The sequence below is a fragment of the Neocloeon triangulifer genome, unplaced genomic scaffold, assembly GCF_031216515.1.
Source record: "Neocloeon triangulifer isolate White Clay Creek 2 clone unplaced genomic scaffold, ASM3121651v1 ptg000022l, whole genome shotgun sequence".
Taxonomy (NCBI): Eukaryota; Metazoa; Arthropoda; class Insecta; order Ephemeroptera; family Baetidae; genus Neocloeon; species Neocloeon triangulifer.
Window position 1 is genome coordinate 6,784,126 of NW_026775562.1, and position 14,327 is coordinate 6,798,452.

General features: G+C 35.8%; 1 protein-coding gene across 1 annotated transcript; it reads right to left on the reverse strand.

The window, feature by feature from the left end:
- Positions 1-3,332: 3,332 nt before the first annotated feature.
- LOC132204683 (uncharacterized) lies at positions 3,333-13,265 on the reverse strand. The gene is made up of 12 exons (XM_059633318.1): positions 12,350-13,265; positions 9,156-9,367; positions 8,673-8,756; positions 8,422-8,610; positions 7,999-8,337; positions 6,936-7,232; positions 6,641-6,870; positions 6,364-6,534; positions 6,038-6,233; positions 4,866-5,135; positions 4,543-4,809; positions 3,333-4,319 (listed from the first exon to the last, which is right to left on the reverse strand). The coding sequence occupies exons 1-12, from the start codon at positions 12,621-12,623 to the stop codon at positions 4,146-4,148; spliced, it is 2,703 nt and encodes a 900-aa protein (XP_059489301.1). The 5' UTR covers positions 12,624-13,265; the 3' UTR covers positions 3,333-4,145.
- Positions 13,266-14,327: the final 1,062 nt, after the last annotated feature.

The window sequence follows — 14,327 nt, forward strand, 5'->3', positions numbered from 1 at the left end:
ATTTGTTATTTAATTTGTTTTGAAATCAATAGCAGAGATTCCTGCTGCTGTCATGTTGCCTCTAGAGCATTTAATGCACTATTATCTAGTTGTAATGAGCTATATAGTAAAGAAGGTAGCAGGTGAAAGCACCTGTGCTGGGAAATCAGTTTTACAACATGATGATTTTTTCACACTTGCATCTAATGACACTATATGAGTCTGGTTAAATCCTAAAATCAAAATTAAAATTATTTGAAATTGAGCTGAGGGTTGATTCATGGTGATTTGAATTTAAAATCGGCTTTTCCTCGATGGATTTTTGAACGGTGTTTATTGTTTAAGAAAAATTGTCATTGCCGCGGTACCTATAAAGGTAAAAATATTTATAAACAATTTTAGTACATGAAGCGGAATCAAGTTGTGAAATTGCCAAATTTACGGAAATTTCAGATCAACTCAATCATTTCCAATTGCCGATGGTTTTTTTTATATGGATGGAAAATTAATTTTTTTTGTAAATAAAATTTTCTAAAATAAACGGCTTTTCCTCTTTGAAGAATATCATGGTTTTATTAAAAAGCCCCATAGATGGGTACGCTCAACAATTTTGCGCTCGCGCTCAAATTTTTTAAAAGTCTTGCGCTCACACTTTGCGCTCAAAAATATTTTTTTCCCTTAGAAAAAGTGCGACTTATTAGAAAAATTTTGTATACAAAAAAACCCATCGGAAATTGGAAATGATTAAGGAACTGAAATTTCCAAAATTTTGAAGGTTTTCATTTAAAAACACTATTTCTGGTTACAATTTTTGATCAAACATGGGAATTTCTAACATATTGTTTTGGAGCGCTAACGAGCGCTGCGCTCAGCGACCAATGCGCTCGCGCTCACAATTTTGACAATCTCGTGCGATCGCGCTCAGAGTGCAGAGCGTAGAGCGCGCTCTGCCCAACTATGAAAAGCTCTTACCTCTTCCAGTCACGGTCAAAAAATTAAAAATTGTAGAATCAGTTTCGTGAACTTTTATTTCCAGGATATTATTATTGTTATTATTATTATTATTGATATTTACTACTATTCAATTTCAATTTTAGTATGATTTAAGCCGACTTACACAGTGTTACAATTTTTTCATACGCATATTTCGTTCCGTTGATATGGTGACTTTGTTGAACATTGTAAAAAATCTGAAGTCAAAAGCAGTTTCAGACAATCTTAACTTAATAGTCCTGCTGCACTCATTTGAGTACATTCAGGACAAGCTTTTGAATATTATTAATAGTGCAATTGCAGAAGGAATTTGTCCAAATTGCTGGAAAAAAATCAATGGTGGAACCGATTCCTATATAAGGTCAAATGTCCTAAAGCGCCCCAGGATTTCTGTCCAATTAATATTTTAAATATAATTATATTAAATCAAAATCAAATCATAATGTTTTTTTATGTCTATTGGTTTATTGGGTTTATTGTTCAAACTTGAAAAGAGTAAAATTTTTGGACGAAAAGGCTCCAATTCCAGGAAAGTAAAATAAAAACCTGCCGCAGCGAGTCTCTGTTGAAATAGTTTTCTTTCAATGAAAAAGTCATCATATTTTGTGTAAAAATAAAGAATTATTACCACATAAGTTCTAGAGATAATTTTATTTGCGAAAATTGCGGAGAGAGGATTCATTTCTATCACTTCTTTGACTGTTTAAAGAATGATCTTAATCTTAAGCTTAACAAAAACATTGTAAATAACGAATACTCCCTCTTGCCGTTTGTTTATTTTTTTATCTTTAAATAGTAGCACACCCAACGGTGTACAATGATAAATACTTTCATTTCAATGAAAAAAAGCTCATTTCAAAATCATTCGATCCACATAAAAAACTAGAGAAAATTTTAGTCAAATTATATTAGAGCACGACTAGCACGAGTGACGCACGTGTTGCATAACTAACAAATCTCGCAGGGGCTTGATTTCGTGGAAGACGTGTTGGTGCATGCAACTTTGATCGGGCGTACTTTGGTGCTTGCTGGTAATAATGAGTGCGTGTGAAATATTAAAGAGGCCGGAACAAGGAGCCGTTTTACGACTTGCCACTCTGCCGATCTAATATTCCATAAACACACCAGCAGAGAGCGAGAGAGCATAGTGAGTTGACTACGGCTGCTGCCTCGCCAGCCGTGCTGGGGTAGTTTGATTAATCGAGCCTCAAGCCGCATAAATAATTTCAGACCTGTTTTGCTCTCTTATTCAAGAGCAGTTGGAACGTGTGCATGAGGGGAGCAGAAAAGGAAAAGAACGAAAATCATCATCAGCACCATTCGTGCTCTGCTTACTCATGCCTTCAGTAAAAGTGAAAACTTCTTTAAAATAGAAGATAACATTATCAGAAAGCAAAACCATGCCTGGATTTTTGCTCGACAACAACGGAAAGCGGAGATACAGCTGTTTAATAATTTCAAAAATCCGAATTTACTGTCCCGCAAAACACCTAACTTGAGACCACCTACTCACAGGCTATCATCCAATTTCCAACAACCACCTATGCTCTATGCTATCAAGCACTCAGGTCAGATTGATTTGGAATTGGCTTAAAATACACTTTATATCCTTTATTTGTATCCATTTTTTATTTTTACTTTGAGATATTTTCTCACATAAAATTCTAGCGCATTACGAAATTTCTTAAAATAGTTATTATTATTAGCGTTCCTGTGTTTCAATTAAAAATCTTGTAATTCATTATTTCTCATTCAACAATCTATTTTTATTAACAGTTTTAGAACAAACATAAATTGAAATTGGCCACTTGTATTGTATTTAGTTGTATGGATACAATATATTTAGAAGCAAAACAATTTTTATGATCGGTTACATTAGCCGAAAGGAGTAAAATCGCAGCGATTTGTGCAGATCATTCAAACAGAAAATAAGGCTCATCATAAAAATAGCTCTGCAGAGTTCTTTAAAATACATATCGGTTTCTCTATAATCCCACTAAACGGCATAAAATACTATTTGTGTCATTTTTATATACATTTGCTTTGATTATTTTAATTTTATTGATCTCTCAAGCAATAAAAGTATTCGATATTTCTCTCAATAAAATCAAATTTGAAATTTTAGTCTCTCGACATTCACATTGAGTGCATAAATATTAACATCTAATTGGGGCATATTCAGTGACGGCCTTAGAAGTCTTAAAATAAATTTTTAATGACCCTAAAGCTGAACTAACAATTTTTGGAAACAGTTTACACAAAGGAACTTAGGGGGAGGTGACTCTAAATTGATAACCCATATTTCCCTGCCGACATAATTTTTTTCCTTCAAAATTAAGAATTTTTATGAAAAAACCCCGCTTTAACATAGTGGGTTAATTCATTGAGATACACTTCCAGAATTTGCAATGCACGCAATAATTCTCCCACATGAGTTACATAGTGTCTACGCGTGTTTAGATCCTCCAAGCTCCGGACAGCGAAATCATCTCATTTCAAGGGGTTGTGTTGTGGTTTATACATCCTGTGTAGACATTTCGCAATTATATTTAACTCGAATGGAAATTGGAATAATTTAAATGAGCCAATAAAAAAAGTAATAAAATCACATTAAAATTGAGTAATTGCACAAATCTGACGGTGTATCTCAGTTTCAAATCCCTACTTCAACTTTTTTGAAGTCTCTATCAAAATTTAACAAATAAAAACAGCCGCCACTGCAAAACGTCATTTTCTTCTTTACAAGTGTATTTTGTTAAAAGCTTTTTATTCAGAGCCTGCTGTTAATACTTTCAACCGTTTGAACATAGTTTGTATAGAGGTTTAGCATAACTTTTTTGTTTTTGTTTAAGGAACATCAGTTTTAAGTTAAAAATAATTTAAGCAAACTGCCATAACATAATTTTGTTTCCTCACACTTTGACCAGATTTATGTAGGGTCTTAAAAACTTAACACAAAAATACCATCTACAAAGCAGGAGAATGTTTGCTATCAACGCATAAATCTACACAGATTTATGATAAATAAGAATAATGCCGAGGTCACAGAACAAAATAAACTCAGCACTTTTCCAACAGTGAATTAGGAATCACAAAGAATGAAGGGGCTCTTCACTAAAATTACATCATATCCAACTAGTGATTTATAAGCGTAGCCGCTTGGCAGACTTGTGTTAGAGCAGCACATTGTAGTGCCGGTCGTCTTCGGCTATCAAAATGATGGTTGGCCTGTTTGTTGTGCTTTCGTCTGTTGAGAAGCAGCACACAAAGTCCTCGGTGCCAAAGGAATTTGGCCGAACCACTTTGATGGAGGTGCCTAGCGTGTGGCTCAGCAGAAACATTTCCACCTTTAATGATCAAAAATTTTAGTTCACTTACAAAATGAAAGTTCAAAAAAATTAATCCAAAAATTTAAATTTGTAAAAAATATTGTCAAAAACTTGTAGGGTTTTTGACTTGAGCAAAACAATTATTTTATTATTATTAATATTTTTTTGTACAAATGATAACAAAATATCCTGGAAATTAATAAGATAAAATTGCAAATATTTCTTAAAAAAAAAAAATTACCTGCTCTAGTCCACCGCTGTCACCAACAACCTGCAGATGATTCTTTGTGAAGTCTTGAGGCGTCTCGGAAGTATCCCGAGCAAACATAAGAATGGCGAAAAGCGGTAGTTCATCAGTTGTGGTGACGTTGTGTTTGTGGATCTGCAAGGCAGCTGCCAGCATGTGCAACTTAACAGCCTCCAGAATGTGCAGGTCCAGACTTGGACTCGTGTTCAGCATGTGCACCAGGAGGCTTTCTCGATTCGAAGACTCACTCATTAGTTTTGCCTACAATTATTGTCAAGTAAAATATATTTTAAATTATTGCATGATGAAATATTTACAAGATTATCAAGGCTCTCAAGACATTTCTTTATTCCGTGGAGGACATCGGTGCCTCTGTATGGCAACCGACCTGCAAATTGCCACTCCTGGATCCAAGGACTACCATGGTTGATGGCCTTGGTGAGGGCAGTGAAGGTTGCGTCACCGCTTGGCACAGGCAGATCCATCACAAGGCATTGAAAGAGGGCTGCTCGCAAAGCACAGTAGTTATCACCGCGAATGCGACGGATGTATTGCGTCCCCAACACTCCTGGCACCTCTGAGTAGCCCTGAAATTTTAACAAATAACTTTCTAATAAATACAATTCTAAGTATTCAAACTTAAAACCTTTAACAGGGTATTTTTTTTTTAATTAATATAATGATTATTATCCTTTATTGATGTATGGAGTGATACTGCGATACAATACACTGGGCAGGCCATGAGGCCACCCATCTGCAATGTAGTTTGGGGAAAAAAGCAACTCGATAAACAAAGTCTGTAAAACATCCAAAACTCTCCTGAAGAGAAAAAAAGGACAAAAAAAACAGGGTTTTTTTCATATGGTGAGCTTATTAGGCTATTGGGTCGGTCTCTTGCCGAAGTCGAGCACCCTTAGCACATTTGTGCTTCCCAACCAACCTGACCCTTGTTCGGGGGCTTACAAGTAGATTTGGTGGTGCTCGCACCCCCCCCCCCCCCCTTGAGACCTTACCCCTTGACCCGGCCTTGCCATGAAGGACTTGGAATGAAACGCAGGCATTCAGATTCTCCATACAAGCTGAGTTCTTCCAGCTTGTGGCTAGGAGGAAACGTGGCAAACCTCCGAGTGCGAGTCGGTACAGCTTGCGCCATACCTCCCAAATTCCCGACGTGTCAGCCGAAATGTTATCAATGATTCGCATACCAGAGACTATTTGTTTCCAAAAAGAGCCTCAGGCTGAGCATTGATCCCATGATGGCCAAGAAACCCACTGATTAGAATGCAAGCATTCTAACCACTGGGCCACAGGGCTTGGTGAAAAAACAGTGTACATATCAACACTGTACGAATTTTACAAAATCAAATATTAATTACATCTGGCGGATGCAATCAAGCCATTTATCATCAGACTAACAAACTTATAAACAGAATGACACCCAATCTATGATGATATTTTAATCTTTATTGATTTAAAAAAACATGCTTACTTTAAGCATCCTTTGGGCTGTTGGTGTGTTTCCGTGCCATTCTCTGAGAGCATACTGCAGTATTTGCTCCTTTTCACAGATGTTCATTTGCATGGGGGGGTTGGCATCTGAAGGAGTGGGCAGTTCTGAAGTAGGGGTCAAAAAGGCTTCCGATTCTGGAGTCACTTGCTCGCTGGTTTTGGCACTGCTTAGCCACCTGTAAGTTGTTTATTAAAATTTAGATAGTCCAACATATATGAGAATTATGAGGAATAAGGAATAATCCAATTTCGAGAGAGGATCAATATATTTGATACACATGAATATTTTTAATTAATATCAAATACCCTCTAGACATAAGCGACGTTTCACTTGGCGTTCTGTGACTTTGGGTCTCAGATGCTGTGTCCCACTCCATAAATCCAGACTCTTCTGAGCTCCATTGCAAAAGGTTTGGTGGTTGTAAATTCAGCAGTTTAAGCTCTGGCTTTTTGCTCTCACTGGTAGCCAACAGCAAGCTGTTCCAAGAAAATGATGTTTTAAATAATTGCTTTATCATAATTTTTGTCAAATAAATAACAACAATAATAATCAATAATAATTTTCTTGATTTCGCAAACTCACTTTTCTGTGATATTGTCATTATTGTCAGAAGAAATGATTCCAATGTCCTGCTGGTTGCTCAGTTCAGCCTCTAAGTCCATCTCAAGGGTGTCGACACAACTCAATATTTCTGGCGCTTCTGTCTGCTCGTCGAACAAGGGTTGATCCAAGTCTTCGTTGTCCCACTCTAGGTTAGCCATTAGCTCGTCTTCCTCGCTGAATGCAGAGCCCAAGGACACATGCTGTTCTTGCTGTTGAAAGAAGGAATTGTATGAACTTTAGTTGTCTAAAACAAATTTGTGCCAAAAATACTCACACTTGGCAAGTATCCCCTGGGGAAATGCATTGGCGTAGCCATCATGGGTGACTCAAGTTGCTTCACCTGCTCACTTCCCTGACTGAAGTTTATCAGAGCCATGTCTGACAACTCCGAGGAAATGCTCTTATTTATGCAGGTGAGGCTGTAGAGCCCCGTGAAACATGCCCGCCGCTCAAATTCTTGGTGCGGAGCTTCGGTCATCAGGCTTGACATCCCTGGCACGTTTCGATTGCACTTGATGGTCTCAAAGTCTTCATCCATCATCAGGCAGTTGTTTTTTAGCTGGTCGATTTCCTAATATTTTGTCATGAACCAAAAATTGTATGTTCTATCATATAATATAACGTAAACATCATAATTAATTTTGAACGCGTGAGTGCATTGGTCCTGAGTGCTCCATTGCTCATTTTGCGCAAATTTTAAGCTAAAAAGTTTTTTCTTCAAGTATTTATAAAAATTCCTTTTATCTTTGCCATTGAATTTAAAGTTTTTGGCTAAACAAATCAGGCAAAGTTTTAAAATACCAATGAGGTTTTTTTTTAATTTCAATACAATTTCAATTAAATTACTGAATAATAATTTAAAAACACAAAATTAAGCGGTAAATAAATTAAACATGCTCCAAAAGAAAAGATTTGTGTGCATTGCAATTTTTTTCTTCTAAATCTAATTTTGTCTGAGGTGCTGCATCAATTGTGTCAACATTTTTTTATTGAAGTGAAGAAAACAGGCTTTGTCCTTCTTAAGAAAAATTGTTTTTAATTCAAATAAATGCCAAGGCTTTGTTTCGGAATAAAAAAAAGCAATTTTCTCAACAAGCAAAAAGCCCGTTTTCTTCACTTCCATGACTCTCTCCTCAAGTGCTAAATATTAAAAAAAAAAAAAAAAAAATAGATCGTTTTAGATAAAATAATGATAGTTTGAGTCACAGCGTGAGCACTGATTGCAAGTCGCAAGGTTTTGTAAAACTAAATGACAGCGCAGAATCATTGATCGCACTTCCCACCCTTGTAAATATATAGAATACATTCTAGCATTTTATTTTGAGATCAAGTCTAACCTGTTGAAGTTTCTCCAAACAAGCAACTGTGGCTGAATCTTCGGTTTCTTTGACGCTCCACTCGATGCTATATTCTGAGCAGGTGCTATCAAAAGAGCCCTCTCTGGGGAAGCGTGGCTGGCAGTGCTTTTCAAAGTTGCAGGAGAAAGAGTCGACGGTAAAGTCTCTTGGCATCGACTGATAGTAAGAGTATCCAACATCAAGGCCGCTGCTTTCTGCGCCGTCAGGTGCCATTCGTTCGCTGCAGTTCCAGTAGCTTCGAGCTTTTTTTAGGTTGGGCTGCTGGTTATCCTCACCCTTGCAAGGGGTCACCGGCCAACTCGCACCTTTCTTTTGAACCTGTAATTTTCAAAATCTCAATTTTCAAGTTCATCTGTATATATTGAATAAACTTATGAAATATTATGAATATTATGAACGCACTGTAGGTTTGGAAAATTGGGACATTGAGCCTTTAATGCGAGAAAGGAGCCAGCCTTTGTTGGCCACTTCCCTGGTGTGCGTTTGGCTACCCTTGCGGCCGCCCCAGATGCCACGGAACCCACCGCTCCTGGAGCGTTTGTACATCGCTCGCCGCTCTTGAATGTGCGGCTCAGAGTAGAAGCTCTCGTCCTAAATGAAGAGAATTAATAAAGAAATGAAACAGGAAAAATGATTTCAAGTTTTAAGCTAACCTCTGACTGTGATAAGGACACAGAATTGCTCCTGTCTGCGTAATCGCTGTCATCACAAGATGTGCTCGGACCAAAATAGTTGGTCTGAAATTGAAACAATACTTCATTTCAATTCTAATTTCATCCAAAATTTCTTGGAACAAATGAAAACAATCAATTGTTTGTGAAACTTGCGAGTAAAATAGGCACTATTTATTTATTCTCCATTCAATACAATCCTGTGTCATGATAGTGAACAAAGCCAAGAATTTACCGAGACACAAGAGGCATAAGAGCAATATAAAACTGAAAACAAGTGACTCCTATGAAGCTTTAATTCAGGAATAATAATGCAATTTGTTTCATAAAATCCATTTAAAGTATTATTTTTCAATTAAAAAAATAAAAATTGCATTATCTTTATTAAAAACTGAAAAGGCGCAATTCCATTGCTTATTTGTTCCTTATAAAAATGAGCTAAATCGATTTTTTAATTTCACTCACTTGTATAGATCCATAAGAAGCGTCCTCTCCATTGCCGAGAAGCTTTCGTCGAGACTGGTAGAGATTTTTCAGTTTGTGACCAGTTGCTGAGAAGATGTTCCTCTTATTAAGTTTGGGCGAATCTGGCGGATTCTTTGGCCAGTAGTAGTGATAGAGTTTGTAGCACACGAATCCTCCAACGCCCAGGAAGAAAAAGATGCTTGTCGCTTTCACTGAAATATTAATCAAAGCGAAATTAGCAATAATTTCATAATCACATTAAGGAATTACTATGTGAGGCTTGTTCATTTGAGCAAGCAGAAATATACTGAGAAAAATGGTCAAGGAAGTACTAGTTTATTGGGCGTGCGAAATTTGTCATTGGATATTCAACACGCACTGAATGCGCAAGATGGATTTATATTTATAGTATTTATACCAATGACAAACGGAGAGAAAATAACATGAGATAGAATGTTAAGGCTGCATAAACTTTCAAGGTTTATCTTTGATGAAACTTAAAATTTAAATCAACTTGAAATCAATTTTAAAACTATACTAAGCTTTGTGTTAATTTTTATTTTTGCACGCTCAAATTCACAAACATTCATTTATTCAATTCATTCATTCTCTTGCAACACGTCCTTATTTATTATCATTTGCATGAAAAAAAACAACTATAGCCAAAATACACGCGTACGTGCCATGCAGCAGGTATAATCTCGGGAGAATTGTTTGCAGTATATGGCTCTATTTGCTCGGTGCAAAATCTCGCCACTTGATTTGAGTCATTGTGACGCGACAGATTTCGCCAGGAGTTGAGTGCAATGCAGCACGTACGCAACCCGGGAATAATATAACGACTACAAAGATTTGTTGTAAAACACATGGTCGCATATTTAAGCGAAATATTATGGAACAACACTCTGCATAGTATTCGAATGCGTAGGAGAATGAAAATATGCATGGCAGATTCAACAGTAGCTTCATGTCTTAAAACATTTTTTCCCTGCAGATTATTTTTTTCTTGTAATAACTAAGCTGCCAATGAGTTGGATTGCACTGGCTGCAACTTAAAAATACTTTGGAAAAGAAAAAAACTATCCTCAATCCTCAATAAATCATAGCAAATAAGAAACGACTTAAATTAAATCAAAGGTAGGAAATTTACTTTTTTTTTGTAAAAAGGTAGGGTAGATGCAAAATTTTGAAGGTGTATACAAGAATGAAGAATTTTTGATAATTTTATTTTTCGTGAAGAAAATCAATAATATTGGCAGGTCATTTTAGGTATGAACCCAGGCAGAATTAGCAGCGTTTCATATGTTTGCAGATTTGATTTTTCTTGACCTGGAAATTTCCACCTCCTTTCTCAAAATTGCCATCTAAAAAAATCTATAAAAAAAATCATTTTTTGTCGTAGTTTTCTAATCAGACCCCTGTGTAAGCTTTCCATAGCGACTGCCATTTATAGCATGAAAATTTATGGCTCTCGTCCCCCTTTAATAGTTTATTAATTTATCATAACAAATTTGACAAAATGAAAAACACAAAAAAACGCACCAATACACAATTTAAACACATTTTGAGGGAGCACGAAGCACAAAAACACTGTAACTCGACTTCTAATTTGTATTAAAAAATTATTTAGAAATTTTAATTCCTGAAATTCACCATTCACCTATTTTCATGCTTCCTCTGATAAATATATTTCAGGCAAATGCATAATGTTGTTCTGATAAATAATTTTCAGACGAAGCAAAAGATTTCTGTCTTTTTTTCTGATCAATAAAGGGGTTCCCAAATTTCTCCAATAACTTAGGGCAAAAATATTCATGAATATTCTAAAAATTTCGTTTTATTTTAAAGTAAAAAATAACTAAAAATAATCACTGTTGCTCACTGCTCAGTCCCCTAAAATTATGATCCCAAGAATTTTCAATCACCTTCCCGAACGAATAAAAAACATTGATAGTTATTAAGTGTTTAAGAAGGAATAGGAATTAATATTCTATGACAAAATGTTCTATGACGTGCATGAATATTTTTTACGTAATTTTTTGTGAACTGTATTTTAAATTTGGTAAGCTGTATTATAGTGACCAATTCCAAAGATTATTTTTGAACATTTGTTGATCTATACAGAATAAAATATTATCTTAATCTGAATAGTTAATTTTCATGGTTTAAAAGAGGGAAATTTCAAATATTTGTATTTCAAACTTAAAATACAAAATATTACAATATTGATCTTTTTCATGAAGCTCTGATTTAAAAATTTAAAATACCAGCCACGAGAGTAAAAAAAAAATTTTTTTTGAGGCTTATCTCAAGAGCAAAAATACATAACTTGTAAATTTCTGTAAATATGTTTAAATTTCTTTAACTCTTTTTCCTATCTTCCTTTGACCCAATTGTAAATGGGTGAATTACGTCTGAGTGCACTATTTTTGTAATATCACACCATAAGGCAATAAAAGATAAAAGAGTTGCAATAATAATTATTTTTGCGTTCATATTTCCTTTTTATGGAAATGCTGGAAATAAATACAGTTTTTATTTAATTTTAATATAAATAGGGACTTCCGATGATACTGCATGTTCAATACAAGAGCGAGTGCGCAGAGTTCTTGTCAGGCTGGGGGAAAACGGAGGATAAAAATTGACCCTTGTTGGTGAACAGCGCCGATCGATAATATGGAGAGAAACTTGTTTCGTACTGCTCAAAAATCTTACTATACCTTTATTTACCCCCCGCTTAGAAACTTGCAATAAAATCGATGATTTAAATCAAATGTGTTAAATAAAAAATGTAAGATTTGATCTCGATATACGCGAATAGACAATTACATCAGTTGCTAAATTAGGATGAAAGGAGAAAAGTTATGAGGGGAACCCTCGGAGAGCGCACACGCACTAGATAATCTTTCGAACTTTACAAATATACACCAAATTTGGTTTTTGAGACATCTGTTATTTCTGTAAATAATTTCCAAAACTTGTTTGCAGACGTCAATGAAGTTGTGCCACCTTTTGCACACATGCAAAAAACTCATCACTTTATAAGTGCGGGTGTTTTTGTTTTTCAATTTATAAATCTATAAATTTACTTTAATTCGCACCGCAGAAAAAAATAACTAGAGCTAGATTTGCATTTGCATTTGCAATTTTTATTTATATATATTTTTTTTAATTATTAAAGAAAATAAACGGACCTGATTCAAAAACGAGGGCCCAGTTGTCGGAGAGTCTGCAGAATTCGAGTCCGAGAGCGCTGACAAGGGCGAGCCAGTTGGAATCAAGAGCTGGCGTTGAGCTGAAGGCACAGTTGGCGAGCACGTCGGCAGTCGGGAAGCCTCCGATCAGCGCGACCTGCTCGTGTCTGCAGTAGATGGAAAAGTGCATGCAGCAGTCCTGCGGGTACACGTTCAGGGTGACCATCTCCGGAGGCTGCCCTCCGCAGCCGCACAGGACGGTGCGGCTCCACATGCACCACTACTTTAAGCAGCACCACAATTGCTGGTCACCTCATTTGGTATGGTCGAATATCACATCACGTTCTTTTGGTGGACCACCCTCGATCTTTGAGTTGCCCTTTCGCTCACGCTGTTTCTTGTTATCGATGGGTCAGAGGGGTGGTCTGGACGGTCCGGTCCAAGAAATGTGAAGGAAGGAGGAAGGAGAAAAAAGCGACGATTCTCCATATAATCGGTCCCGCAAGCGGTTAAACCGGTATCGAAAAACGGAAGGATGGCAACGTTGGAGGGTAGGAGATGTGGTGGGGGGGATACGTAAGTGTTAGGAGCGACACAAGACTGTAAAATGTGTCTTTTTTTGCTGTTAATGCTGGCGGACAGGTGGAGCAAAGCGTAGTAATAATTGAATGGATTACCCGGGAGAGTATAAGATTGAAGTGAAGAATTGTCAATTGGGATTGTGGAACTAAAAGTGCGCTGATATAGTTTAAATGAACATGTGAGAAAGATTTGTTGAGTCTTAAAATACGAAAAGACTTTTTGTACTACTGCAGTTTTTTCTATGAGTCTTTTCCAATCTTGTATTTATATTTGTATTTATTTTTAAATGCCAATATATAGTAATCTTAAGTTGTATTTAATTATTTTTAAAACCAGACCCCAGCAGAAGATATCGGCTGACACAAACTATTTTGATTTTCTGAAAAGGTGTTGTAAGCATTAGGTCCCAAACTTGCAAACCTGCAAGTTTGGTGTCCTGCCCACGAAATTTAATTTTTTTTATCTGCATTAATTTAATTACTTTTTAATTTTAAGCAGAGTAGTTTGGTATAAGAATGAAGATGCCAAATAATAAAATAAAATATCATTTTACTGAAAAATTCCAAAAATCAAAAGATCTTTTCCTAGCAGGACACCAAACTTGCGCGCCGCAACTTTAGTGTCCTGCGTAAGATATTTAATTTTTCCCCATCAAAACGTATTTAATATTTTTTTATTTCAAGCCGATTAATTAGGAATAACTACGAGGGTGCCAAAAATTATTAAAAAGTGATGAATTTGAAAAAATCCAAAATCCAAGTGACGTTTCTGAGTAGGACACCAAAATTGCGCGCCGCAATTTTAGTGTCCTGTGTAAGATATTTAATTTTTCCCCATCAAAACGTATTTAATATTTTTTTATTTCAAGCCGATTAATTAGGAATAACTACGAGGGTGCCAAAAATTATTAAAAAGTGATGAATTTGAAAAAATCCAAAATCCAAGTGACGTTTCTGAGTAGGACACCAAAATTGCGCGCCGCAATTTTAGTGTCCTGTGTAAGATATTTATTTTTTTCCATCAAAATTTATTTAATAATTTTTTGCTTATTAGCCGATTTATTAGGAATAACGAATAACTAAGAGGGTGCTAAAAAAATTATAAAAGTAATGAAATTGAAAAAAAAAACTAAAATTCAAGTGGCGTTTCCAAAATTGCGCGCCGCAATTTTAGTGTCCTAGCTGCGTAAGATATTTAATTTTTCCCACTAAATCATCATGCATTACTTTTATAATTTTTTTTTGGCACTCTCTTAGTTATTTCTAATTAATCGGCTTAAAATAAAAAAATTATTAAGGAAATGAAGAGATCGGGCTTTTCCTCGTTGCAGAAAAATTGTTTTTATTCAAAAACAAATGGCTCTACCAGTTTCGGTCACGGTCTGCGACCCTATTTC

Excerpts from the sequence above, each read along its gene's own strand:
- LOC132204683 (XM_059633318.1), bottom strand. The coding sequence starts at position 12,623 with ATGTGGAGCCGCACCGTCCTGTGCGGCTGCGGAGGGCAGCCTCCGGAG. Across the intron at positions 8,338-8,421 it reads CCCAATTTTCCAAACCTACA|GTTCAAAAGAAAGGTGCGAG; the intron begins GTGCGTTCATAA and ends TGAAAATTACAG. Across the intron at positions 4,810-4,865 it reads TTGAGAGCCTTGATAATCTT|GCAAAACTAATGAGTGAGTC; the intron begins GTAAATATTTCA and ends CAATAATTGTAG.